This window comes from Zingiber officinale, chromosome 9B (assembly GCF_018446385.1).
Source record: "Zingiber officinale cultivar Zhangliang chromosome 9B, Zo_v1.1, whole genome shotgun sequence".
Lineage (NCBI taxonomy): Eukaryota > Viridiplantae > Streptophyta > Magnoliopsida > Zingiberales > Zingiberaceae > Zingiber > Zingiber officinale.
In genome coordinates, this window is record NC_056003.1 from 26,316,880 (window position 1) to 26,343,175 (window position 26,296).

At 36.2% G+C, this 26,296-nt stretch overlaps 3 protein-coding genes and 1 non-coding gene across 7 annotated transcripts; 1 reads left to right on the forward strand and 3 right to left on the reverse strand.

Moving 5' to 3' along the window:
* Positions 1-532: 532 nt before the first annotated feature.
* Positions 533-8,242, reverse strand: LOC122024012 (protein GrpE-like). 4 transcript variants are annotated; one of them, XR_006123286.1, is made up of 4 exons: positions 7,965-8,242; positions 6,922-7,419; positions 3,536-3,875; positions 1,073-3,374 (listed from the first exon to the last, which is right to left on the reverse strand). XR_006123286.1 is itself a non-coding variant. In XM_042582499.1 (3 exons), the coding sequence occupies exons 1-3, from the start codon at positions 8,169-8,171 to the stop codon at positions 843-845; spliced, it is 921 nt and encodes a 306-aa protein (XP_042438433.1). In that variant the 5' UTR covers positions 8,172-8,242; the 3' UTR covers positions 533-842. The 4 variants fall into 4 exon arrangements, 2 of the variants coding, with proteins under 2 accessions (XP_042438433.1, XP_042438434.1); XR_006123285.1 differs by having other exon boundaries at positions 1,073-2,281; positions 2,409-3,875; XM_042582499.1 differs by lacking the exons at positions 1,073-3,374; positions 3,536-3,875 and adding an exon at positions 533-1,058.
* Positions 8,243-9,716: 1,474 nt separating this feature from the next.
* LOC122024477 (fatty acid amide hydrolase-like) lies at positions 9,717-13,990 on the reverse strand. The gene is made up of 20 exons (XM_042583113.1): positions 13,694-13,990; positions 13,504-13,613; positions 13,370-13,430; positions 13,102-13,289; positions 12,871-13,000; positions 12,487-12,564; positions 12,265-12,412; positions 12,024-12,136; positions 11,868-11,943; positions 11,723-11,794; positions 11,584-11,632; positions 11,421-11,492; positions 11,252-11,332; positions 11,024-11,127; positions 10,846-10,938; positions 10,655-10,723; positions 10,499-10,563; positions 10,351-10,412; positions 10,171-10,266; positions 9,717-9,995 (listed from the first exon to the last, which is right to left on the reverse strand). The coding sequence occupies exons 1-20, from the start codon at positions 13,857-13,859 to the stop codon at positions 9,933-9,935; spliced, it is 1,896 nt and encodes a 631-aa protein (XP_042439047.1). The 5' UTR covers positions 13,860-13,990; the 3' UTR covers positions 9,717-9,932.
* Positions 13,991-16,878: 2,888 nt separating this feature from the next.
* TRNAR-UCU lies at positions 16,879-16,951 on the forward strand. The gene has a single exon. It is a non-coding gene; the product is annotated as a tRNA-Arg (tRNA).
* A 1,214-nt stretch (positions 16,952-18,165) lies between these two features.
* On the reverse strand, positions 18,166-26,238 carry LOC122025270 (zinc finger CCCH domain-containing protein 16). The gene is made up of 9 exons (XM_042584050.1): positions 25,797-26,238; positions 24,988-25,128; positions 24,761-24,898; positions 24,472-24,630; positions 22,490-22,582; positions 21,505-21,621; positions 21,276-21,350; positions 19,864-20,081; positions 18,166-19,577 (listed from the first exon to the last, which is right to left on the reverse strand). The coding sequence occupies exons 1-9, from the start codon at positions 26,148-26,150 to the stop codon at positions 18,602-18,604; spliced, it is 2,271 nt and encodes a 756-aa protein (XP_042439984.1). The 5' UTR covers positions 26,151-26,238; the 3' UTR covers positions 18,166-18,601.
* Between the last annotated feature and the right edge of the window lie 58 nt (positions 26,239-26,296).

Sequence of the window (26,296 nt, forward strand, 5' to 3'; positions counted from 1 at the left end):
TTTTTATTCAAATATATAAATTTGTATAATCTAAAATTATTAAGAATAAAAAATAATATAAATCTGATGAAATTTGATAATCGTTTAATTAATTTTTAAGGACAATAATGCTCTTAGTTGAGCTCCATAAAAAGTCTGGACTCCCACTCTTGATAAAATTATTAATAAATAAATTTGAACATAAATAAATAAATTTGAATACAATTAAATTTGAATCGATTCAGCTAAATAAGTTTGCCATTTTTTTAAAATAATTTTCATCTCTTTCTTACAAGTGATCCTCAAGCATGACAAGATCAATAAATTACCATGTTAAGATATCCTAAGAATGAAACTTTATGAATAAATCTCAATAATAAATATATTTCGTTGACAAAAAATAAAACTTTCCCTATCAAACTCATTAATATGCCTCAATCAAAGTGGACAGAAACCGATCTACTAAAGAAAAGTGGAATCCATAGACAACTTTTGGAACAATTCAACCTTTCACAATTAAACTGGATCTAAACTAGTTTACTAAAAGATCAGATACATAAAAGAGATGATACAATTCAATCTTTCAGAATCAATAACAAACGTCTCTAGTTTTGATACAACTCAAAAGTAGATTGATCTGAAAAGAAATGAGGATTTCGATCGAAGAGGGATGAGAACAAGAACAAATGCATTGTATTCTATTGTGCAATCTATTCTTTTAATAAATATTTCAAATAGAAATATAGCTGTGGCAAAAAGCCATGGGCTAAAAGGAGTCGGCATCGACTGTGGTTCTACATCAATGAACAATAAATTCCTTGGGAGGAATTCGGAATTTGAATATGTAGTCGGTGTATTGAAATCTAGTCGCTGTTGCTTGCTGTTGAGGTCAAATCCTCAGGTGATTTAACTTCTACTTCTTGGACAGAATTGGCTTTCACTTGGACAGGCCCAGCTGACACTTTGACAGTCGCTGTTCTAAGGAGTTGGCCGCTGAGAAGAAATCCGCGACGAAGTTCTTGGGTGATGATGCCTGCTTGAAACTCTTGGGATTCTTCCCTTGCAATAGCCTCATGAATCTTAAAAACAAAAGAGGGAAATGAGAAAGAAATCGAGAACTTCGACAAAAGATTAAACAGGAATGTGATCCTAAGATTCAAGATTCCAAGGAACAAGCATGACAATTAAATGCAACGGTAATCCTTCTGAGACTAAAAGTTGCACTATATGTGTTGCTTTGAATGAAAAAAAAAAGTGATCACAAAACAAATGAGTCGTATCTGAAAAACAGAAGCGCCTACAATAATGATTCTTTCATTTCTACAACTAGTTTACTTCCTACCAGAGATTTTCACAAATTCTTAAGATAGTTGACAACAGATGGATGAACCTTTCATATTTCACGCCATTAACCATCAAACATGAGATCCTACATCTTAATTTCTATAACAATAATAAAAAAAAACTTACTATTAGCTAAGAGTTTGGCTGCTTGATTAACACATAGCATCCAGAAAATAAGTATTGTTGTAACGTGCTTTTATGAGAATTAGATAAAACATGTTATTGATGGCATCTTAAGGAAGATAATCAATAAAACTAAACTACGGTTACGCCTTTAAAAAAATTGAAACTTGAAATAACAGTAAAGCACTAATACTATAAATAATTGCACCAAATAAAGAAACCATCTTCACTATCAATCTCCAAAAACACAATCTCATATGCACTAGTATTATGTATTTAATTAATATATAAAGTGCATGTCACTTACAAAACAAATATTTAAGTTAACATTCACCATTATGTGCTACACATTAAGACTTTGTTTATTGTTACACAATCATAAGAAATTGTCTTGTTTAATGGAAAAATAATCACAAGGGTCCTTTTTTTATCATTAAATAAACAGAACAAATTTGTTTCCTTCTAACAAAAAAGAAGGCCTGCTTAGCTATCAAAGTGACCTACTTGACTTCCAAAAGTGCCTGCCTAGGCAACTTAGGTACTCAACTGCCTTAGCAATATATGATCCCTTGTCTAAAATGCCTAGGCAGATTTATATAAGCCCACCTAGACAACATTTCAGAACACTAGAGATAAAGAGGATGAAGTAAAACAAAAAGTTGAAAATTTATGCTATAGTGATACTAAATATCTGCTTATTGCCAATGTTTTGAAAATTGTATATAAGCTGATCTGAGAACGCAGACGAATAAACCACCGGCGAATAGGCATAGAAGCCACCTTGGTCGCCAATTACCTAGTGACAACGGTGATTGGTGGGGAGATCGGCTGGAGCCTAGATAGAAGAAAATGAAAGAATAAGGGTTCGAATAACGGCCAGGGGGATTCCCCGACGTAGTCACTCCACACTCAAGTGTCAACGGAGGTGGAGGAATGAGAACGAAAAGGGGATGTTCACGTACCTGACACTTGTTTCCTATGCTCTCCACGTGTCCCTAGATCCGCGCGATTGTTATTTATTTCCTGAAATAGTCCGAAATCCCGAGATCCGCACAATCATTATTTACTTCCTGAAATAGTCTGAAATTTCCAATTTTGAAAACTTGTATCCCAATCGCAAAAGCCATGGCCAAAAGGAGCGATGTGGAGATATCGGTTTCCAGTTGATCTTCCCGAGTTTTCTGGTACGTCACAAAATGAGAAATTCATTGATTGGCTTAATGAAGTCGAGAGAATTTTTTATTATGAGGAAGTGCCCGATCTGTGAAAATTAAACTAGTTGCCATCATACTCAAAGGTCGAGCATCAATATTGTGGGAGCAATTGCGATGCTTATGCAGACAAGGCAAAGCCAAGATCACAGAGAAGATGAAAAAGATGAAAAGTCATTTTCTTCCCTTTGGTTACACTCAAACTTTGTTCTAGGGACGATTAGGTTTTGCCATGAAAAACGATAGCTTCAATGTCCGAGATGACTTGGATGGATTCAAAGATGATTTAGAGGAGGAATTTGACCCAGAAGAAGTTAATGAACTGGACATGTTGCAAATAGTAGAAGATGTCAAAGCTTTTGACGAGGAAGACCTTGTCGTAGAGGATATAGACGAAGAAGTCCGTTCTTACAAGGAAGAGTCCCCTTGGCCAGAAGTACCCTCCGTCCCCTTGGCCACTGCTTGATGTCGACCATATTTTAGCAAGTTCTAATAGCAGAAACAATGGTTCTGGTAGTGATTCCTCATAACAACAACGGTTGTGTTCTCGTCCGGCATCTGTTGATTATTCTCCTCAAACTTTGTCAAGTTCTTCCAGCAGCTTAGATAGTTTTGAGGATCAATTTAATCACGTTGCTTTATCTCCTGACCTATTTTTTCAGAGCATTCCTTCTTTGCACTTCAAGAGCGGAGTCGAAGAGGCACAAAAGTTTCTACCTAGCAATGATAAGTTGGGAATTAGCTCAAAGTCTAATTGTGTTTCAGCATCTCAAATGCAGACAAAAGACGGTCAGCTGTTTGATTTCAAGGCGGGGGCAAAGAAGAAGGATCCTTTGATTAATATTTCTAGAGTTCAATAGAGTGCAAATAGAAAGGACCTGGACTTGATCGAGGGCAGGAGCAATAAACAGTCGGCTGTGTTCTCTGAAGGGGAGGTCAGGTCGGAAAATCTTCAATATGATATTGCTTGGCTATTGAGACAAACGCTCCAAGAAGATGTCTGATCTACACGAGGCAATGCAGAATGAAGCGAACAGAATTTCCCAAAATGGTTTGGCAAAAGCTTCGAGCAGTGACAAGTCAAGAAGAAAGAAACACGCAAAGGAAGAGATACTGGATAAAACGATCGCACTTTTAAAATCTGACCTTCAGCTTGTGGAGGTGACAACATATCAGGCCTTGAATAGTGAGAAGGTAGCCAACTCAAATATTGAAAGCCTGATAAAGCCAAAGAAAAACTTGGAAAATGAGCTAGATATAACTCGGTGTAAACTTGACAAAGCTAACAAGGCAATGGAAGGCTTGGCTTCAACACTGCATGAAGTATCCACACAAGCACATGCAACACTAGAAAGATTCTTATGTAAACAAGTAGAGGTCGAGGATTCCCATGCTCAGATTGAGGACTTGAAGATGACTATTATGAAGAATCAAGAAAATCATGAGGAAACGTTGAAGAAGTCCAAACATGAGCGTGTCTGACTTCAAGATGCTCTTGAAAGATTTGAAATGGTGATTGAAAATTTTGTATCTGAGTAGAACTTGAAAGCTCTTGATTTCTTAATTTCTATTCAAAGATCAAAGAAGAAAATTGCCACGATGAAGACAGACATGGAAAAAATAAGTGACTCTGAAAGTAGCAGAGATCAAGATAATGGCTACAAAAGAAGATGAAGTCAAGCTGCTAGTAGATTTTGCCGACTTGTTACAAGAGGATCTTCCTCCTAGGTTACCATCTGGCTTTAAACTCAAGCACAAGTTTTTTTAACTAGAGGCGACTGATGCAGAAGGATCTAAAGATTTTATTTTTATTTTTTAGAGTTATTTTCCTCTTTTGCATTTTGAGTCCGTTTAGGATATTTTTGATTTTTAGACTGTTAAGAATTTTTCTTTTCTATTTTTTTTCCTTCATTTACAAGTTAGGATTTTAGGTATATATAAGCGTCTTGCGTCTTGTTAGTTGATGTTTAAGGGGAGAGTTTTTTTGGATTAATAATATTTTTTGACATTGCCCTTTATTTTCTTATTTCCTGGTATTCTTCTAAATCAACAGGTTTTACAATCATTCGTAGTAAAACCAACAGAGTCAATACAACCCGTAGGATAATCGCTATCCCGTCCTGTGTCAAAAGCATAACACATGCAATATGTGAGGGCATATTAAAGAAAACTTTGATAATCTTCTATATTGACAAAAATAAAGGGCATCCCGGTACACAAAGCTCCCGCCATGCGGGGTCCCGGGGAAGGATCCATTGTACACAGTCTTACCCTATTTTTTGCAAGAGGTTGTTTCCAGGATTCGAACCCGTGACCTTTTTGGTTACATGGCAACAACTTTACCGTTGCGCCAAGGCTCCCCTTCCTATATTGACAAAAATATTTAACATAAATATGACAAAGTGCACAAAGTAAAATATCCAATCAATTCTCCCTTTTAAAAAATAATATATGTAATTATACAATGTAAAATAGAATATGTATTATATAATAATTATGATTGATGATGTAAAATATATAACGAAATTAACATGTATATACTAGAACACTTGTAAAACGAGTGTTCAAATTAATACTTACAAGCACCCAAAACTTAACTTATGCAAGTGTTGTCACAAGAACTAATACTCTCCTGAAAACACATAATAAAATCCCTTATTATTCAAAATATATTACTCATACCCGAGTACGAGATTCCAAATGTGTGTGGATCCAAATGTGTGACACATGTATTTTTAAAATTTTAGACATTACCAATTGTCACATGGTTGGTGTCAGAGTGTTGATAGTCAACATGGGTGCAAACAAGTAGCTCAAGAGTCCAAGTATCATATATTTGAGAGCAAGTAATAATCAATATGCAGGTTATTTATTTGGTTTGGTTCAATGCAAACTTGTTCAAACGAACCACAAATTTGGTTTATTGTTTGTCAACATATGTGGGCCATACATGTGGTAGATGCAGTAAGTATTATTTGATTTGGTTTGATCAAGCTTTGTTCCAATAAAGAACAATTTTCAAATTTCAATTATCTGCATATGTTGATCGCATATGCCACATGTGGTCAAAGAAACCATATATATTGCTGCACAAACCATTTGATCCTCCATATCAAAGTCAATCATAAATAAGGGACGAATAAGCTTTATGTAATGTGGTTGTCTGCAGCATACACCTAGTCATTTCCATACCCACTTTTTGAACAATGACAATGCATGAAAGAGAACTACCAAGAAAGGAGGTCAGCAAGGTGCTTCTTGGCCAGAAGAAAAAAGCTGTAAATGTCAGTAGTTGATTGGAGAAGAGAAGTTAGTATGAGTAGTTAAGATTTAAGAAGAGTGTGGAGCTAGAGGGAAGACTACATACATTGAATGAGAAAACTCCATGGAGAGGTTTGAAAAGACAAGAACTCTAACCATAGAGGAAATTTCGCTATAACATCAAGTTGAGAGGAAAAATTATTTTATTCAAAAGTCAGCATTTACGAATATAGATAAGACCCTAGACATTTGCATATCCACTTTTTTAAACGATGATAAACATCTGAAGGGAATACTACCAAAGAGGGCCCAATGCATGTCCCCTTTGGTTGTTGAGGGTCACAAGGAAGAAGAAAGTTGAGATTAGCAATAGGAGATTGGTGAAGAGAAGTTAGTTCTTGGTTGAAAAGAGTATAGGAGAGGAGGGGAGATTGGACTACATTCAACTAGATGCCTTCCTCAGGAGGTATGGGAAGACAAAAATTCTAACCCTAGTGGGGAGCCTCCTATATAAGTGCAAAGAATGAAGTTGATAGGAAAATTTATCTATAATCGCAACAAGGTATACATCTACATACATGGGACCTTGACATGGTACAACTAAATATCCCATTTGAGACTAAACTGATACTAACTCTTAACAATAATCAAATACCACCACATATCATGAAAAAATGGAGTTTGTTTATATGACAAACAAAAGGATGCATCTGTCACTTTAGCAAGATATTTATATAATAAGAAGCAAATAATCATTGTTTCTAGTTGAAGTTTCAAGGGAAAAAAAAGAACACATGAAGAAGTCTCAAAACCTTATTAAGTTTCAATGCATACAACAACATTCTGGGACTTTTAATCAACTTATTAATTATGTTTTTCCAAGGGTTACATGAAAGGGTCAAAACTTTATGCCAAGTATTCTTCCCCTGTTCTTCCATGCTTATCATGAAAATAAACAAGCAAGCAAAGGAAATCTGAGAAAGGAAGCATTTTGACAACTTACAGAAGGATCAAATGGTTTGCCAACCGTCTCTACTACAGAGACGCCAAAGCTTCTCATGACCTCCACAAACTGCTTGTATATGCCCTGATAGCTAAACTCAATCTTCTTTTCCTTCTCTGTTTCTGGCTTTATCTCCTTTATTGTCTTCTCAAAACTGTCAACCATAGGCAATAAACTCTCAATTACATCCCCTCGAATATCTGATGTAAAGTTAAGGCGGTGCTTCTCAGTTTTTTTCCTAAAATTCTCAAAATCAGCTTTCATCCGGAGATATTGGTCCTTGTCAGTTGCTAACAAAGTTGTTATCTCTGCAAATTTTGCAGATAGAACAGTTTTCTGATTCTCCACAGTACATATTAGAGTCTCAATTTCTTGAGCCGTTGTTTCATCTCCTGCTATGATAGCCTCCTTGTAAGCTTGGATAAGACTCCCCATAGATGGCAGGTCTTTTTGATTGATGCTTTCTGATATCTGGTTCTCTTCTTCACCACTAATTGTCTGGAGAAAATTAAATCAACAATAATCTAATAAGTTGTTTCAATCCGTAGGATTGATATTATGTAATCTGGAATTTCTAACATTTTTTGGCCTAAAACACGGAAAAAATCATGAGCTTAAAACACTGTTACACTAAGCACAATAGTTGGGCAGCTATGACAAGACGACCATTTAGGAAGAAACCAACTAAGAACAAATTCAAAACAAATGAGACATTTACTTTTATTCATTGATTCTGCAGTTAATTATTAAATTAGAAGCAACTAAGCTCCCAGCACTTGGCTAACATAACTAGGCTACTTCAGCCATAACTTAAAATCAACTACAAAAAAGCAAAACCAAACTTGCAGAATTATCCATGACAAAAGCAACTTTGGAGCATCATGACTGAAAATATTCAGCACAGAAAAAATCAATTTTTTTTGCAGTATATTAGATTCAAGAATCGATTTAGACGGGGATTAAATAATTAAATTGATGAAGGGGAAAAACAAGGGAGAAGAACGAATATACAGATACATATTATCAAAAAGAAAAAGTAGCACCTTTGAGGTTGAATCTGCGACATTGACGTGCCCCTTAAATGATCTCCGGGGAGGACAGGAAGAGATGAGGGATGTGGAGATCGCTGAAAATTTGGCGCTAGGGTTCCGGCGGGCAGAGACGGATGTCGATCTGGAGGTTTTGAGAGATTTTGAGGAGGTCAGGGGGCGGAGCGAAGGGAAGAGGGAGTGGCTGGCAATTGCAGCCATGGCGAAGAACGATAGGCCAGCGCACACTGCGGCTTCCGAGGGTTTCTCTCCTTCCTTCTCGAATGCTCTTCCATTTTATCGAGATTATAATTTTTAAAAGATAAAAAACAAACTATTTTAAAATTCTTTTAAAAAAATAATTAAATATAAAAAATAAGATCATAAATTATTCTCGATTTAAAATCTCTAATATGAATTTAGAATTTATATAATATATTTTGGTACTTGATAAACATTTAATTAAATTATATTTAATTATTTTAAAAAATAATATTATATAGTTTTTTTTTCATTTATCTTGTTGTGTTATATCATCGTATTTTTGTAAATGATTGTGTTTTTATTTTGTTCCTTCACTTGAAAATTTTGTTAAAATTCCAAAAATACCATGTGAAACTTACATTTTAAATAAATAAAAATATTTTAATTAAAAGATTATAAAAATATTTCAATTGATTGAAAATTTTCTAATAATATTTTATCATCCAAATCATGTATCTAGTAAATTCTCCATCTAATTGACTTACATATTAATCTATTAAAATATAGATAGACGTTAAAAAAATGATTAATTAGATTGGGTAATATTGAGCCTGAAGTGATTGGTTTGGTTCCATAGAAGTTTTCTATCGACCTAGGGTAAATCGAAAAGCACAAGCCAACATCTCTTAGTGTAAGTCTTAGTTAGAGGAAAAATTCCTGCAAATACGTCATAGTTGAGAATTAAACCGTGAATACCTGGGAGACAACTGAGGACCCTTACCGTTGCACCATAGCCCCAGGGGCTAAACAAACACTACAAAGTTACATGGATGACTTCTCAAAAGCATCTAGAACACATTGATCATACTATACGTGTATATTTTAACTAGGGGTGCAAACGAACCGAATCGAATCGAACAATATGAAAATATTGATATTCAAATTCAAGCTTAAGCTCGATTCGAAATAAAATTCAAGTTCGAATTCGATTCGAATTATTTAAACTTTAATTCGAACGTAATTGAATTTTAGTTTGAAATGACTTAAATTCGAGTTCGATTTGAATTATTCGAATCTTAATTATTCAAATCAGAATCATAGTTCTACATTTCAAAAATCAATACTCTAGTGATGTTAATTCAAAATAGAAAATAATAAATGTATAATGAAATTAAACAGAAGCTCACAAGTGACTCATGAACACTAGAACAAAATATGATAGATTTGAATTTGGTTCGAAAAATTGTTTGAACATGTTTGAGTTCGGTTCAAATTTGATAATTTTGAATACTAATCCAATATTATTTGAACTAGGTCGAAAAGCTCACGAGCCAACTCGATTCATTTACACCCCTAATTTTTGACCCTCCTAGATCCATCAAGTTGATTTAACCAAACCACCTCAATGAATCTAAGATGGTTAAATCGTCGATGTGAGAGCATGGATGAATTCCTATGGAGAGTGAAGGCACAAAGGATATTTTGCATATATAACAAAGAGAGTGTGAGCGCAAGCAGCATGATTTGAAGAGAAACCTCTTAACATTTGTGGAACAACAAAGATATTCAAATTGAAGTTTCTTAGTAACAAGATTCAATGATATCACATGATACATTTGCGAAGCTACCAATACATTGCAAAACTACAATTGAGTAAGTAGGCCCTTACGTCGGTTCTAATCCCCACAATCGATCTTAGTTTTACTCCAAAGAAGTATCTAATGCCAGTGTTGATGGAACCTTCATAGATTCGGAGGGGAAGAACATTGTCTCGTCTTCTTACTTCGTCTCAAGGAGATTGTAGAACACTTGGGGCTTCTTGTAGCTTTTGATGCAAATTGTCTGCCATCAAATTAAAGCAACCAATTGAAACAAAAAAGGTAAGGGATCTATTGGGAACAGATTAATGATACTTTGTTGATCACTTTATGTAACTACTTGAAAGAATCCTTTTTTGCACTAGTGATAAGCATGAATCAAGATAGCATGCTATTTAGATCATAAAATTGTCTTCTACCTGCATTGCAAATGCTAAATGGAGTAGAGTTGCTTCCGACCATGGTCTTCCGATAAATTGTAGGCCGATTGGTAAGCCTCCCGTGTCATAGCCGACCTATTAACTCAAGAATTTAGCATACAAAGCAGCAAAAACAAAAGAAAATCCAATAGAAGATAAAAGTTAGTTAAAGAATCAGACCATGACAGTAATTGCAGGCAATCCAAGGAAGTTTCCTGCTATGGAGTATCTCACAAGTGCGGCTGCAACAAAGAAAAAAGGATGCTAAGTTCTTCAGCATAGCGAAAAGAGAGAAAGACAGAAACTAATTCAAGATAAGTTCTTCAACCTCCATTTATGTAGTCGAGTTCACCGGTGCTCAAAGCATCACTTAGTAATGGGTATGCAGTAACACTGAAAATAAAGAGAGCAAGCTTAAAATACTTGGTGCCAATGCAAACAGTGGCATCTGATTGATAATGTCACTGAAGGTAAAGCTCGATACCCTGTGGTCGGTGTGACAATCACATCAGCCTTCTTAAAAATCTCTCTATGGAATTGCGTTTGTCGGTTCCTGTAAGTACATAAAGAAGAATGTGTTAGTTAGCATTTCAATGTTTCAGCAAACTAGCATTGTATCAGATGTGAAACTAGAAGTGACTTGATAACTTGATATGGTGCTTAATTTTCAGTTACCTGATTCTTTGTGCATTCAAATAGTCTTTGCTTGTGAATGAACCATACACGGAGAGCGCAACTCGTGCATCCCAGCCTATTTCCGCACGATCACTACCTTAAAGCAACCAGCTATAAAATTAGTTTGAATGAAAAATATGAGAGAACTGGATTAAGCATTTTTGTGTGAGCTGATTACAGTTTTGAGAGATGAGGAGCCAATGAAGCAGTGCATTCTGATCCAATTGTGACATAGTGAGCAAGCCTCATCTCTTCGATCTCGGGAACGGTCACATCCAGAACCTTTTTTCATAGAGGAACAAAGCAATTTACGGTTTCATTATGATGAGCCTATTCGATACTAAGTAATCTTATTTGGAACTAGAACAGAACTCATTTGTGTGTGGAAAGTAAATATCAGCATTACCTTCCATCCATACTGCTTGCATAGCATACTTATAGCTCGGTCACAACAGTTCCTTACATCAATTGTGCTATCATTAAACCACTGTTTGACAAAGTTCAGATACGAACAATCAATATGAGAGAAACTATCAAACTTAACTTTTAAAAACATATCTATGTTATGTATCAACCTTGGAAGATTTGGCTAACTTTATGTCGGTGAGGGGCTGCGCCGAGTTGAGTAGGGGAAAGTTGAGTGAAGGCTGAAATCAGAAGGAATGTATAAGAGGTTAGATTTTCTGTCTCAATCTATAAATTTGTAACATAAAATGTAGCAAATTATCATCTTCTCACTTGTAAAAGTGTTGGTCGATTTGGAGGATCACTACAAATAGCAGCATAACTGGAACAAGAATAGAACCAGTGGTAAGTTTTATCTCATAACAGATGAAGGGAACTAGAAAATGCATACAAATTTTTTCACAAAACCGACGTTAAAAGAGCATCCTCGACGGTCGTTGCTAATATTCCAGGCATTCCGACAGTCCAATTCAATGGAAGAACCCTGATAAAACAATGCAAATGCATTCAGATTTGGTACAAACAGCAAAGAAGACTAGATAAGGCTATGTTGTTACCCTGAATTCGATAAGCGACTTGAAGTTGGTTTGAATCCAACAACACCACACAAAGCTGCGGGCATTCTCACAGACCCTGAATAGTTGGATTAAAAGTTTCAAATGCTATCAATCATTAAGCACAACATTGGAAGAGGAAGCTAATTAACTTCTTACCCCCTCCATCAACTCCGAGAGCAACAGGACACAATCCAGCACACACTACTGCGGCCGATCCACTCGATGAACCTCCAGAAACCTTGTTGATGTCGCAGGGGTTCCTCGTAGCGCTTTGAAATTGAATGCAGAGAAAGAACTCAGATTGCAGTTTCAAATTCAAATTCTACAGCCGTGCGCCCACAAGGTGAAAAACCAAATTTAAGAGCAAGAAAACAAGAGTGAAACATGGAGCAGCTACCCGTAGTGTGGATTGATGCCACTGGTCCCGGCTCCAAGCTCATGCATGTTGGTCTTCCCCACAAGGATGGCACCACATGACCTCAATTGCCTCACACAGCTTGCATCATCAATGCATGGCCTGGACTTGTGCAGCCATGTAGTCCCTCCTGCTCACCAATTACCTGTCATTTTCCTTTCAACCATTCTTGAGATGAATCAGACACAAACTTAGAAACTCTACCAGTTGTAGGATAAGGCAGGCAGTCGATCTCATCCTTTATAGCTACAAGAATTCCATCCATGATCGAAATTGGAGCTCCTATGGCAGATCCAAATGCATAAGTTAGTCTGAAACAAAGATAAAGTGAAATCTATGTATATATCTCACAAGTAATTCAGTTAAATTCTTAATCTATGTACATGATAGGTTTGATCCTTTTGTCTTTATTGAATTTCAAGATATGGTGAGTTTAAGTGCCCTTTTGTAGAAACATAACATGCCATTGATTTCTAGTCCTTGGGAATATTTGAAGCAATTCAATGATTGAGACACAAAGGAAATGGGATAGACAATTATTTATGTTGGTTGGCCTGTCCGTTTCGATCATGTAAACTATTTGAATACCTATTTGGAATCTTTGTGCTGATTCTTCTGCCTGCCTGATAATATCATCAGGGCTGAAGTTAATGAAGAAAGCCATTTGGAGTTTGGGATCTTCGGACTCTTTAACAGCAGCCAAGAACCTCTTTGCAACCTTCAATTGCATGGCCATAAGGCTAATCACTGAATTCATGTTCAAGAGCCAAAAAAAAGGAAAACTAAGATGAACACAAAGTAGTGAGACGGCAATAATACTGCAAGAGGAGTCGTTTCTCCTGATCTGTAAGCTCTCGCGAAGTCTCGGATAGTCCAACGTCTGAATTGGCAAGGTGAACCATGCAAACTGGATTCCAAACTTGCAGGAAGGCAGCCTGCGGCCTCCTGAACTCGTTCGGCCGGCGACAGATTAGGCTTAACTAGGCTAACGCTTTGCTCCGCGACGTCTGAAAATGTCACCGGCGGCCGATGAGAAGACGGATGAGTTCTTAAAAGAATTGCTTTCAGAAGACATTATGAAATTGACCTTGGTTATCATGATCAGGAACGAAGAGCGGCGGCTCTTGAATTACAGCGTTTGAGACGAGCTGCAGTAGAAGGACGATACTGAGTGTATCGTTAATTCAGAAACTCAAAATTCCAATTGAAATTTATTCATACCCTCTGAACTTTGTTGTCCTTCTTGAGGAAGTAGACCACGATGGGGCCGAGGATCCACGACTCCAGAATCCACACGAATATCTTCACGAGAAGGCCAGCCACTCGCGGAGCTGCAGATCGAAATTAAGCTTCTTCCTTGCAACTCCACCAATCGAAGAAGAAGAAGAGAAAAAAAAAACAAGAAGAAAACCTTTGACATCGGCAAGGATATAGAACTCGTCGCTGTTCGGGCCGAGATCGACGTCGGCGACCGGCCTGTAGCACTTCCCGGCGTCCCTCAAGATCCCCATCGCTGAATTGCCACCAACAAGTCGATCGACGAACTGAAAGAGACTGCCACAGCACTTGCTCGGCATGTGCCGAGGTGCGTACAGATTTATAGAGGGTGGCTAAATTGCAGTGCGGTGCAGCCAAAAAGCGAATTGTGGAGTTCTCGTGAAGGAGGAAAGGGAAGGGAAGGGAGGGAAAAACAGGGTGGTCCTAGTTGTCGTCGTTTGGATTATTCGTGAGTGCAACGGTAAACCATGTCCTTTTTCTTCACGTCGAGAGCTGGAGTTGGGCAGGAATTTTGTCTCCATTTGAATAATAATATATAATGTTAATTATAAAGTTGCAGAATTGGCCGCAATGGCTGATTTGCTACTGTTCCTCCTCCAGAGCATGAAAGCTTCCATGATCGGCAACCCACGGCCGCAGCTCGATCGATCGATCGATCGGTCGGTTTCCTGCCGACTCGTGTGCAAAACGCCGAACGGAGCAAGTTGGCACTGTGCTGGATGGATCCGAGGATCCGAATCTTGACAAGTTTTGAGGGGCCCGCGCACCCACCGACCATGGAGGTGGGGGATTAATGGGGGTGGAGCATCACTCAGCGGCCATTTGCTTACTAATAAAAACGGCCATTTAAGGCCTTTAGGTAGAACTCTATAAACCAACCCATTCTGTTATAGTAAATTATAGCAGAAGGTGAAATTTGTCTCCATAGTAGTTTTACATAGTCGGTCCTATGATTTATAAGGAGATAAATTGAAAAAATTATAATGGACTAATACGGAAAAGACTTTTTCTTTAGTTTTGCTGAGATTCAATGTTAGTACATTGATGATTAGATTTGAGGATGGAATGAGTTTTTTTGTTTTAGATATCAAAATTGACCTTTTACTTTATTGTAATAAAGTTATCATGATACTCCTGTGGGAACTAAACCAACCCATTCTAGCCAAACTTTGTGATATTTAAATTTATTTGATAAATTGGAATGATTGTTTTAATTTGGGTTGATTTCTTTTATGAGTTTGAGCTGACTTGAATTTAGTTAGTTTAGTTATTATCGAGTTTGTAATTTGAAATTTATGTGATTGTTTGAAAATTTTATAGTATTAAGCTTATAATATAAATGTAAGCTTATATATTTATTTAAAAAGTTTATTTAATTATTCATGATATTGATGAGAATTTTATTAATGAACATCATTTAAAAATTTTGTTCTTGAATATTACTCATAAATATTATTTATAAATTTTATTGTCGAATATTATTCATGAATAATAATGAACTAATATATATATATATATATATATATTTATTCATTTAATTAATTTTATGTATATTTAATGAACATAAATAAAATTTTATCAAGTGAACATTAAATTTTTTTATAAACATTTAATTCATTTATAATCGTTTGATGCTTCATTTCCAAGTGAAAATCATAAGTGCCCCTTTAATAATAATAATAATTATTATTATTATTATTATTATTATTATTATTATTATAATAGTATTAACGCTACGGATAATTTATTATTACAGGCTACTCTCATGGTTATGCCATGCCACATTTTTTTAATTTTTAAATATAATCTTTTTTCAATTTTTTTATTTCTTGTGTTTTTTCCCATTCTCTCCTCGTCAAAAAAGCTCACCGTGTGCCAATCGTGCCTCCTCACCGTCGGCCACTCGTCGGCCGCCTGCCCACCACGCCTACCTCGTTGGGATTCCGTTTGGATTGTAGCTAGAATCTCGACGATAATCCGACCCAAATCTGGCCACGATTGCGGTCGCTAACCTAATGGCCGGATCGCGGCCGGATTTCAATCGGATTCCGACTGCAATCCGGCTGCAAATTAGCCGAGGTCTGGCAGCGACCGGATTCTGACTGCGATCACACTGGATCACGACTGGAATCCAACAGTGACCGAGCCGGATCGCGGTCGGAATCCATGCCACGATCCCTCAACGGTTCACCTTCCCCTCGGTCTATAGTTGGGATGGGCCCAGGCGATCGCCGACATTGGGAAGGCGGTCGGGCAGGTGGCTGGCGGGCGAGGAGGAACGGTGAGCACGACGAGTAATTTTGGCAAGAACTAAAGAAAAAAATACATTATATTAAAAAATTAAAAAAATGACATGAACTCACCAAGAGGGCAGGCCATAGCGATCCGTAGAAAATGTAGTAATTTTAATTTAACAGAGTTAATAAATAATATTTTAATATAAAAATCTTTCATATGCAATAGTTTTAATTAAATTATTTTTTAAAAAAATTACCGAACTGATTTACTTTAATAATGAGTGTTGCTTTTAAATTTTCCTTGCCCTTGTTTCCTTGAGAAGTTACGATACGATGCTTGAGCAAGGAAAGGAAAACAGTGATTGCAAACGTGTGACCAACGTGGTGACCCTCAATGAGGCCAAGCTGTTGTGTGTGGACTTTGTTGTATAAAAGTTACTTTAGAGAAAACTTCTGCCATGGCGAAAAGTACGGAGTTAGCTAGAAAACACAAATTAATTAGCTAGTTTCATTGTTTTTGTGGCCGATTGAGCGGCAAAGGTGTCGGTCCGATCGGTTGCCCTTGGCATTTTACGGAGAGTTGCGGTCTAATTGATGCTCGGCAAAATGCGTTTGCCCTTTTGTGGATTCTTCTTCTAATTATCTTATGAGTATTGCTCATAGTTGATCTTGTTAGGAGCAAGGATAACGGAGTAGGGTTTAAATTAGATTTGGGTACTTGAATGCACGCGGAGCATGTGGAACTTGGTGACTCGATTTGATCGAGTTGTTTGGATGGATTAAACTCGATGGCTCGGAGGCCTGTCTTTGTTGATTATCGGTTTTGTTAAACATGAAAGGAAAGAAAAAATTGAGATGAATGAATTATGGATTTTGGACAATAGTGGATTATGCAAAGTTATAGATTTGGACACACCTGAGAACCAACATTGAGATGGCCATATGCCACGAGAAAAGGATTCAAAAGTCCACGAAAGTGTCGCTAAGCGATGATGAGGATATCACATGAATTTAGCAACATGTGACTATAATAAAAATAATTAAAATAATTATCTAAACTTGTTAGTTTATTCTCGACAAAGCGCCCGTGGCCTAATGGATAAGGCGTCTGACTTCTAATCAGGCGATTGTGGGTTCGAGTCCCACCGGGCGTGTCAGTAGTTTTTGCTATATATATATATATATATATATATATATATATATATATACTATTTGACTTTTATAAATCAAATTAACGAGAAAAAAAAGGATCGCAGGATCAACTACAATCTAAAAGGTCTTCGTAAGTTTTTGCTATCCTAATTATTTATTTATGTGTCTCTTATAAATTAAATTAGCAAGAAAAATGAATCTCATGATTCAATTAAAATCTGAATTATAAAAACAATAAATCAACTAAATTAAATCGATATTGGTCTCGAGAGTGTGAAATGGGTCAAGTTGTATGTGACTGACCCAGTCTAATTTGACACAATCTGAATCATGTTTGGCAGACACAACAACCGTGTCATGGGTCAAGCCGGATGGGGTGGATCAATTGTTTTTCCAACAACAAATCAAACAATTTGCAATTTAAAACCAATCAAGACTCAAGAGTATTTTAGTAAAATAATAATAACAAAAATATAAACTCATGTGGCATTGTTTCTTCAGATTGCTTATAAATGTGAAATTTATTTTACAAGTTTGGTTCTTCATATATTTTGTTGGCTTTACATACCCACTTTTCATCTTAAGTTTACGATACTTTTTGTTCCATTTGGAGTTATTAGCCATGAGTAATATTCCATTACGATGTCTTATTTGCGATGATATATTTTTCGGTATTTTTCCGTTTTTCCAGTAGTCTCTCCCTGAAACTCATTCAGATTGAAAAGGCAAAGGCTAGATGGAATGGTTCACTTCTCTTTAGAGTCATTCCTCTATTTGGTTGGGCATCTATCAAACTAGAATGAAATCCAACATTTCCTCTTGAATCGGAATCAACATTCCCCCTCATCTAATAAAACCCTGTCCTAGAAGATCTCATGCTTCTCCGCAGCCAACCATATCTTGGTGAGGACCATCTTCTGTGACACATTCAGCTGACCATCAAGTTCTTCACTTCTTTTTGTTTGTTCTTTTTCATTTTCTTCTATTTTTTTCTCCTCTCCTAAATACTGATCTGGTTGTAATGCAACATTCTCGTAAGTTGCTTGATACCAATCTGTTGTGCTTCACAACAATGCCTACTATGGAGTACAATCTAAGTTATTGTGCTAACAAATATTTTTATAATTCTTTACAGTGGAAGTGGAGTTCACTATCAACTAATCTGGAATATCGGCGGATCGCAAAGTTCAGCAATGATACAACACAACATGGAGGATCATCAAAATACAAAAACACCTAGCACTTCAAAAAGATGGAATCCAATTTTTTGTGACAATGAGATGGTTGTGTTGTGAGTAAATTCGGGCCCTTTTATACCATCCACCAAGGCCATAAAAGCTTTCTCGAAACCCAAAACACCAAGATTGCCTTTTTGAGCTTGTTTACATGCACAACCAAACATGACCTTCCTTGCAAAGTAAACGGCAGTAACCTAACTTGTTAACACAAGCATTCTGCGAAATCAAATAGTCCAAGCCAGTCGTCCAATCACACAAGACAGTGCCCGGTCAAATTCTGATGCTCCCAGCAAGTACTAGAGAAATGTTAAAAGCGAATACAAGACAGCATGATACAGAGAACGGAGGCCAAAGAGAACCATCTTTGCATTTAGGATTAAGAAGGCATATGGTGATGAATCTTAACTACTTTGATTAACCAATTTCCCTCCTCTGACTGCTTGCATGTCGATTCGTGTCTCTCCGGTGCTTCCCCTTGCCTAACTCTTGATGACCATACTCTAAGTTGCTAAGCTCTTCACTGCTGCTATCATGGTTATCATCCTTTTGATGGTAATGTCTTCTCTTTCTACTACTACCATCACTTGTATGTCGACTCATGTTTCTTTGGTGCTTCCCCCTGCCTGACTCTTCATGACCACACTCTAAGTTGCTAAGCTCTTCACAGCTGCTATCACCGTTATCATCCTTTTGGTGGTAATGTGTTCTCTTTCTACTACTACTTTCATGTTTCCTTTTTCGATTGTCGCTATGTAGATCAGATCGGGATGACCTGTACTTATTATAGTCTGCCCTTTTAGCGGGGCACTCACTGTGCTGTGTGTTGGAACCAAGATCCTCTGGACCAATTCCTTCGTAATGCTCTTCATCCATACTAGGCCTTCCATTGTATCGTTCTTCATCGAAAGTATCCTTGTGACTAGACTTCTCACCTGACAGGCTAGTGGATTGGTCATCACTAAACTGTCTGTCGTCATCAGTGTAGTCTGAAGATTGCACATCTCCCTTTTCATGAAATCTTGATTTATTCTCTGCATACTCAATGGAATAATTTTTCCCTCTCTTTCGCCTCAGCGAGTATTCCTTGTGTTTCATCTTGTGCCTTTCCTGATCATCATAATAGTTATCTTCGTATTTATGATGGTTTTTCAGAGAAACCCTGTTGTTCTCCTTGTAGTTACCTTCAGCAGAATCACAATTTCGCGTTCTCCCACTCTTGACAAATTTGCCATGTCCTCTGTCTCTGTCATGCTTTTCAGTTAAAGCTGCATATTCTTCTCTCCTACTACTGAACTGCTCTCTCCTGATTGAACTATGACTATATGGATCTCTTGTAGTATCTGACTCTTTGGTAGGAGAACCACCACTGTCAGACCTTCGAGAGTGGAACCTAGTATTAAAATAAAAATAAAAACTTAGCTGTGGTCAAGCAACTGCAGTAAGCCATGAAAAAAAAAATGAGAGAGATTTAATAGGTACAACATAAAAGCATGCAATCATTCTCTCTGATCCAAGCATGCCTACTCATGAAAGGATCCCAAAGGACAAAAGCAAAACGAATCCAATAGTCCCTCTATAAACTATTGTATCAGTGTTATCGAATTATTTGCCTACACTATATATTAAGATTTTTTTAATCAAATAACTTCTTTGTTACTAGACATGAAACAACATACCTTTTTTTGCTTGGTGTTCTATCTGAACGCCGAAACCTCTCGGATTCTCTGTAATCGACCAGCTTGTCATACTGGCATTCAGTTGAAGTACCAAACAAAGCAATCATTCTTTTAATCCAGTATTTGGGAGGAGGGTTATCCCAATCCGCCCATTCATAATCTCCTCCAGGGTTGCGGAAGCAGTGAATGAAATTGCAAGCAGTACCATGGGAACATGTCTGAATAAAGTAATGGAGATATAAACAAGATGAGTCAACATACTATGACTGTTCAGATGAACTAGAAAATATCATAACTAGCCAAAAACATTCACATATTATGATAATGACAGAAAACTTAAGCATATGTTTAAACATCAACTATATTGCTTCTCCCTTCCTAAAGAATAGTAGTCGTTGGACCAACTAGTCACCATACTCAATTTTAACCGATACTGGTCATGACAGATGCTTGCAACACATGACTAGTTTAATGCAGCACACAGCTGAGACAAATATATTTTTTCCCATGCCAACTCGGGTGTCAATATTTGCCATAGATGCAGACCCAAGTATGATAACAGTTGTTTCTAAAAAACATGAATATATGATCAATAGGGACTTCAAGTGCCTATATACACAGCTTCATAACAGGTGAGAGGTCAACAAGGTGCATAACTTCAGGTGAGAGGTCAACAAGGTACACAGGTTCGTAATAGGTGAGAGGTCAAGAAGGTGCATACTGCCATATTAGGTATTACCCACAAAAAATTAATCCATAGTCAGAAAGCTATGTCATACCAAAATAACTTCAGTATGTCCCTATGAACTTCTTAACGTTTTATGTATGGCACTAGTGGTAGACTGCATCCATTATGATAAAATTTCTTAAATGTTTTATATATGTCACTAGTGGTAGAATGCATTCCTTATATGCTAAAATATAAATTTCTGCAAAATTCCATATCAATCATATATGCTACATTGCAATAAGTGCTAAAATGCATGCCAATTATTATTGTAATACTTAAAAAAATAAAATATTTAATAAGCATTTCAATAGTAATATATAAAATTTATGAAATTAAAATTTAGCTTACATTATTTTCAATAAACTTAATCAAATTGAAGTTACTCACAATAAATACTGTCTTAGATATAATAATAAATAATGAATAATGAAAATATTTATATTCTTTATTAATAAACTTTAACATATTTATTTACAACTTTCCTATTGCTAAGTGACAGTTATGCTAATAATGAAACAGTGAACGGTAACTATAAAGACATATTTGTGAGGTCAATTTGTAGGGATATGATATACAAACAAAATTTGTGGCAAAATACAAAAATCAATCATTGATCTAGCTCATAAGTGATATGATGTTTGCTTCTATAGGGATGTGCGAAAAGATAAACACATTGACATACCTTAAACTTTGACTTCATGTACTCACCACATATAGCAACCTTCCATCTTGTAACACTGACAAATTCACATGTCATCTAATTCAACAACCATGTTAGAGCTTTGACAGTTATGTATCAGTAAGAATACAAGATTGGGTACAAAATTTATTATTTTCCCTGATTTTTCCAAGGAAAAAATATAGAAACTATCCAAACATGAGATTTGAAGCCAAATAACTTTGGCAAGTACCTGTTTTCCAGCAAAATAACGACCATTAATATTATTATATGCAAGTACAGCCGAATCCAAGGACTTGTAGTGCACATATACATTCCCACGCAGATGATAGGAACCATTATTGCACACCTAATCATAGGAATAAAAATTTAAGAACTTGGTTGGTTAAAATAACATTAACATGCAAAAAGTGCAATTTCTAAACACTAAAATCACAGAAATATTTATAGGCATTAATGTGACTAGCAAACATGCAGAATGCAGATGGTGAAGAATCAAAAGGTAATGAAATTCTCAAAAATCATATCCAAGTGTTATTAAGTTACATATGTAGAACAGTGTGCACATAAGATGGACCATTTTCAGGATTGTGAATGGATTCAAAAGCCATAAAACCACCATTTAGTTGCACAAAATGGAGAAATCTCCTTCAACAATATTTTTGTTTGGTATTAAAGGTCATAAAGAAATGATAATTGAACTATGAGAACAATATTGCAAATTGCATCCAGACATGCGTCAAAAGTAATTGCAGAATAGTTTGCATAGATGGAATTAAATATAAGAAGGGCCAGAGCAGGAAAGTACAGCAACCACTGACCAAAGCACATATTGTTAGGCATTAGCAACACCTTTTTTTGCAGATTTGAAATGATCACTATTAATAAATTAACCAGCACGATTCAATTCTGCTAGCAGAAAAATAAAAATTAAGGAGCATGATTAGCATGGGTGACAAATAGCTCCTGTTTTATGCCAATTCCAATTGAAAGACAATTTTAACATAGGGAATCTGATTGAGACTTTTAAAACTGATGAAATGTATTGGTTATATTGATCGGCAGGATGCAGCTGAACCAACCAGTATTTACATAAATTCATTTATATTCTCTATCACAATTATGGTGGCAACACCTCTCTATCACAATTATGAACGTTATTCTGGTGGCCACAAAACTTTTGCATAAAAAATTTGACAAAAAAGGCATCAGGCAACCTTGAAATTTACAAGTTCACCAAACTTCAGGAACTCTGTATGTACATCTTCATAAAATTCTTCATAACAATGGTCCACCTCTTCATCAGTATACTGACATATGCATAGGTTAAGGTAGTATGTTAAGGTCACAAGACAATTAAGTAAAAATTAAGAACAAAAATCTACTTCCTGAGAAGCACCTATAAAATGGAACAAAACATCAGAACAAATATATGCCAAACTCACAGCCTACTTGATTCTAGATAAACTCAAAATATCAACCTTTTAATATAATTTATAAAAATACAGGAATTATTGTTCTTTTGTTTTACAAAACTCGCATACTACTTCATTCTAACAAATTCACAGCATACAAAAACAACCATAGGGTATACTGACAATTTAGGGCCGACTACATGGAACTTATTTCTACTTTAATTCTATGACCAGTAACGCTCCAGGTCATCTAGATAAATTGAAGGTGCCCATTATTTTAATCCAAACACCATTTTTAGTGTTCGTGGCAACCAGGTCCTCACCATTCACAAATAAGAATTGCAAAAAATTATTTTCCTGCTTGGTTATAGGACTAACTCAAAATTAACATGCTCCCCCACAAATATGGCTCTTCTGAAGCATCAAACAGTCTACGACACTTATCTTTAGTTTAGTCAAAATAACAAGGATGATTAATCTCCATGAATCAAGAATGACACCTGAGATCCACATGTAGGAAATCTGCATGAATAAAAATTTATTTATAGTTCTTTACTTTTGATGGATTTATGTTACAACATAATGCACCAATACTAATGCACGATCCACTTGAAAAGGCTTATGGCTAGTTAAATTTAACCAAGCCAACTAATCTGACCAAGGATATCTCACATTTATGCAAAAGCAACATTTCAAATTTATATGTTAAATAAAAAATTATGTATTCAGATTTATGTATCATCATTGTGGCAATTGAATATCCAAATACTGATTATTTACACACATTCTAACTCAAAATTTTCAGTATTAACAATCAATACTACTCTTACCAGACTCACAAATTCAGAAATTTAATTTCAAGTGAATCAGAAGTACACCTGCGGCATTTATAACCTATAAATTAATACTCTACTAGGAGTTAGTACTCCGAGGTTCTTCAAAGTGTGATTAACAAAAAAACTTCACTATATGTAAAAAAGGATATCATCACCTGCAAAGAAAAATCTTCAACCAAACATTAATAGATCAAATATAAGAAATGGATGATGTGCATGCATGGAGTCAACTAATCAGGTAGCAAATAAATTTGGCAATATATGCATTGATCTCAAAAATAAACAGATGAGAGAAGGTGTGAATGGGTCACAAAGTCCTGAAGATAGGAATTCACAGTGTGTGATAAAATATTGAACATGATGAAATAATAGCTACAGAATCAATGAAGTAGGATACTGAGGACAATTAAACTTTCCAGCTTCAACAAAAGTAATAACCTTGAACCTCCATTCGAGCATACATCAAGACGAACCTCTGATGCGATATCGTCAAAGAGAATACAATCATGTTATATATTTAAAAAGATAATGGATTTACCACACTCACTAGAAAGAAACCAGCCATTTAGATATATAAAGGAGAAAACATCAACAAATATTATCACAATGACTTAAATTCTTTTTAAGCAGAAAATACCTCACACTGTTTATTGGAAAATAATTTACTGATACTAATTTTATTAATTTGGTAAAATCTTCTCAGCCTGTTGCCTAAGAAGGGTTCTTAGATGAGTATTAACTGATTCAAGGACAAATCAATTGCCACATTAATGGATTAAAAACTAGACAAGTTAGAACACATAAAAGATGGTGCGATTATTCCCAACTATACTTCTATGATAATAAAAGAAACAGACTATGAAATTGTAGTAAATGATAACTTGAAGATCAAACAAATAGCATAATGAGGATACCACATTATCCACAAGAGTGGATGATCTTACAAACCTCTAGCCCCTCATCTTGCTCCCAGGAAAGTCCAGGACCATTGTACATATTTTTGATGAGCAATGTGCAAGATTTATCAGGGTGAAAGTGAACTCTACTACATCGTGATCCAAATCGACAAGCCCCTGTCTTAAGGTGAAATGGGCAATGAGCCTTGTCCTAGAAAGAAAAAAAAAGTAAGTCCAGAATGACAGTCAAATCCTAATATATATACTATAAAAAATTATAAATTATTTTCAGAAATTAATAGATGCTGAACAAACCATAGGGAATTATTCAGCATGCATACCTGCTCTGTACCAAAGTTTGGAACCTCTTGGGCAACTTTTTCAAGCACTTCTTGAGCAGAAACTGATGAGCCATCCATGTATGAAGCAAAAGCCACAGATTGTGGTGGTAGTGGATTGGATGTTGGTCGGTTATCATCCTATAATATAGTGAAGCTTTCAAAAAAATAAACAGTAATACCAATCACAACAAACTACTAAACAATTGGAGATGAACTAAGTCACTGACCTCTTCGGGTTGCTTTTTGCAAGTTCCCTTTGCAACTTTAACTCTTTTCTTCTTGACTATGATCTCATTTCCTTGCCAAATGATTTCAGCAGGCCCTTCTTCAATGTAATCCCATTCGTTGTCTTCATCCAACTCATTTTCCTGTGCATAGTGATGATTATTTTCAAGTATAATATTAAAGGCTTAAGAAAAGTTTAGCCACATTGTTCATGAATACAACTTCCGTCAGTCTTAAAGAGTGTAGTTTTCATTTATATGATCGTTCATATGCATGTTTAACAATCCAGTACACTATTAAATATAGCATTGAAGTTTGATATGTTAGTCAAATGAATACATCAAAGCATACAAGTTACATAGTCAATTCAGAAAGGCTTGTATAAAAAGGGCACTCAAGTAGTTCTTTACAGTAAAATTATATACAAGGAAGATCAAAAACTTGATTTAGAAGTTTATCGAGTCCGTTTGAGCATTGTACAATTAGTACACAGTATTAGCAAAAAAAAATCTACAAACAAATTCTAAAGGTCTAACTATAAGTGATGATTTCAATGAATAGATAAACAGGATAGGTTTCAATTTTCTTTAATGAATTTTGGCTAAACAATTTGTATCAATTTCCTCTAGTTGAGTAGGTAACATATTGAATTCAGTTGGGAGTGCAGCGATAAACACATTGAACACAGTATGGTGCAGTAAGACAAACTGAACAAATAGAAACAAAGAAGTCCAAAGAAGTTTACACAGTCTCCAGCCGAAGCAGAATCTAAAAGCATAATATTACCAAATAGAATGGAGAAAAGAAAAACCTTCTGTTCCTGCGCTTTCTCCAGAAGCTTCTTCCTCTGCTCTTCCTCCTCAGCCGCCTTCCTCGCAGCGGCGGCCTCCAGCCATTGCCTCTCCCTCTCCTCGAACACCGCCCGCTCCCTCTCCGCTATCTCAGCTTCTTCCTCCTCCCTGAGGCGCAACCTGCGCAGCTCTTCCGGATCAGCGAGCCGCGCCTCCTCCTCCTCCTTCTCCCTGATTGCAGCCTCCCTTCGCAACTGCTTCCGCTTCAGCTTCTTCACTGTTTTCCTTCTGTCCTTCCTAGTCTGACAGCAGTTCGCAGATGCCAGTGCATCATCAAGCACCGCCGATCCTGTGCCGGCGCTTTGCTCCGCCATCGGAGTGGAATGATCAACGAAAGACCGATCGGGTAGGGTTGGAAGGTACGAGCGTAGCCGAGATCGATGATTGGGCGATGATTGGGTCTTGGTTATGAAACCGAGCCAGCCTTTGGCAGCTTAATTAGGCCGAGCCGGCCTGTTAG

What these genes read in the sequence shown, in the direction of transcription:
- LOC122024012 (XM_042582499.1), bottom strand. Translation starts at nt 8,171, where the DNA reads ATGGCTGCAATTGCCAGCCACTCCCTCTTCCCTTCGCTCCGCCCCCTG. An exon ending in TCGCAGATTCAACCTCAAAG is followed by an intron (nt 7,420 to 7,964) that starts GTGCTACTTTTT and finishes AATTTTCTCCAG; the next exon opens with ACAATTAGTGGTGAAGAAGA. An exon ending in GCAAACCATTTGATCCTTCT is followed by an intron (nt 1,059 to 6,921) that starts GTAAGTTGTCAA and finishes TTTGTTTTTAAG; the next exon opens with ATTCATGAGGCTATTGCAAG.
- LOC122024477 (XM_042583113.1), bottom strand. Translation starts at nt 13,859, where the DNA reads ATGCCGAGCAAGTGCTGTGGCAGTCTCTTTCAGTTCGTCGATCGACTT. An exon ending in TCTCGGAGTTGATGGAGGGG is followed by an intron (nt 11,944 to 12,023) that starts GTAAGAAGTTAA and finishes CCAACTATTCAG; the next exon opens with GGTCTGTGAGAATGCCCGCA. An exon ending in TTGAATGCACAAAGAATCAG is followed by an intron (nt 10,724 to 10,845) that starts GTAACTGAAAAT and finishes ATGTACTTACAG; the next exon opens with GAACCGACAAACGCAATTCC.
- LOC122025270 (XM_042584050.1), bottom strand. Translation starts at nt 26,150, where the DNA reads ATGGCGGAGCAAAGCGCCGGCACAGGATCGGCGGTGCTTGATGATGCA. An exon ending in AGCAAGATGAGGGGCTAGAG is followed by an intron (nt 22,583 to 24,471) that starts GTTTGTAAGATC and finishes TGCATATGTCAG; the next exon opens with TATACTGATGAAGAGGTGGA. An exon ending in ACATGAAGTCAAAGTTTAAG is followed by an intron (nt 20,082 to 21,275) that starts GTATGTCAATGT and finishes TACTTTATTCAG; the next exon opens with ACATGTTCCCATGGTACTGC.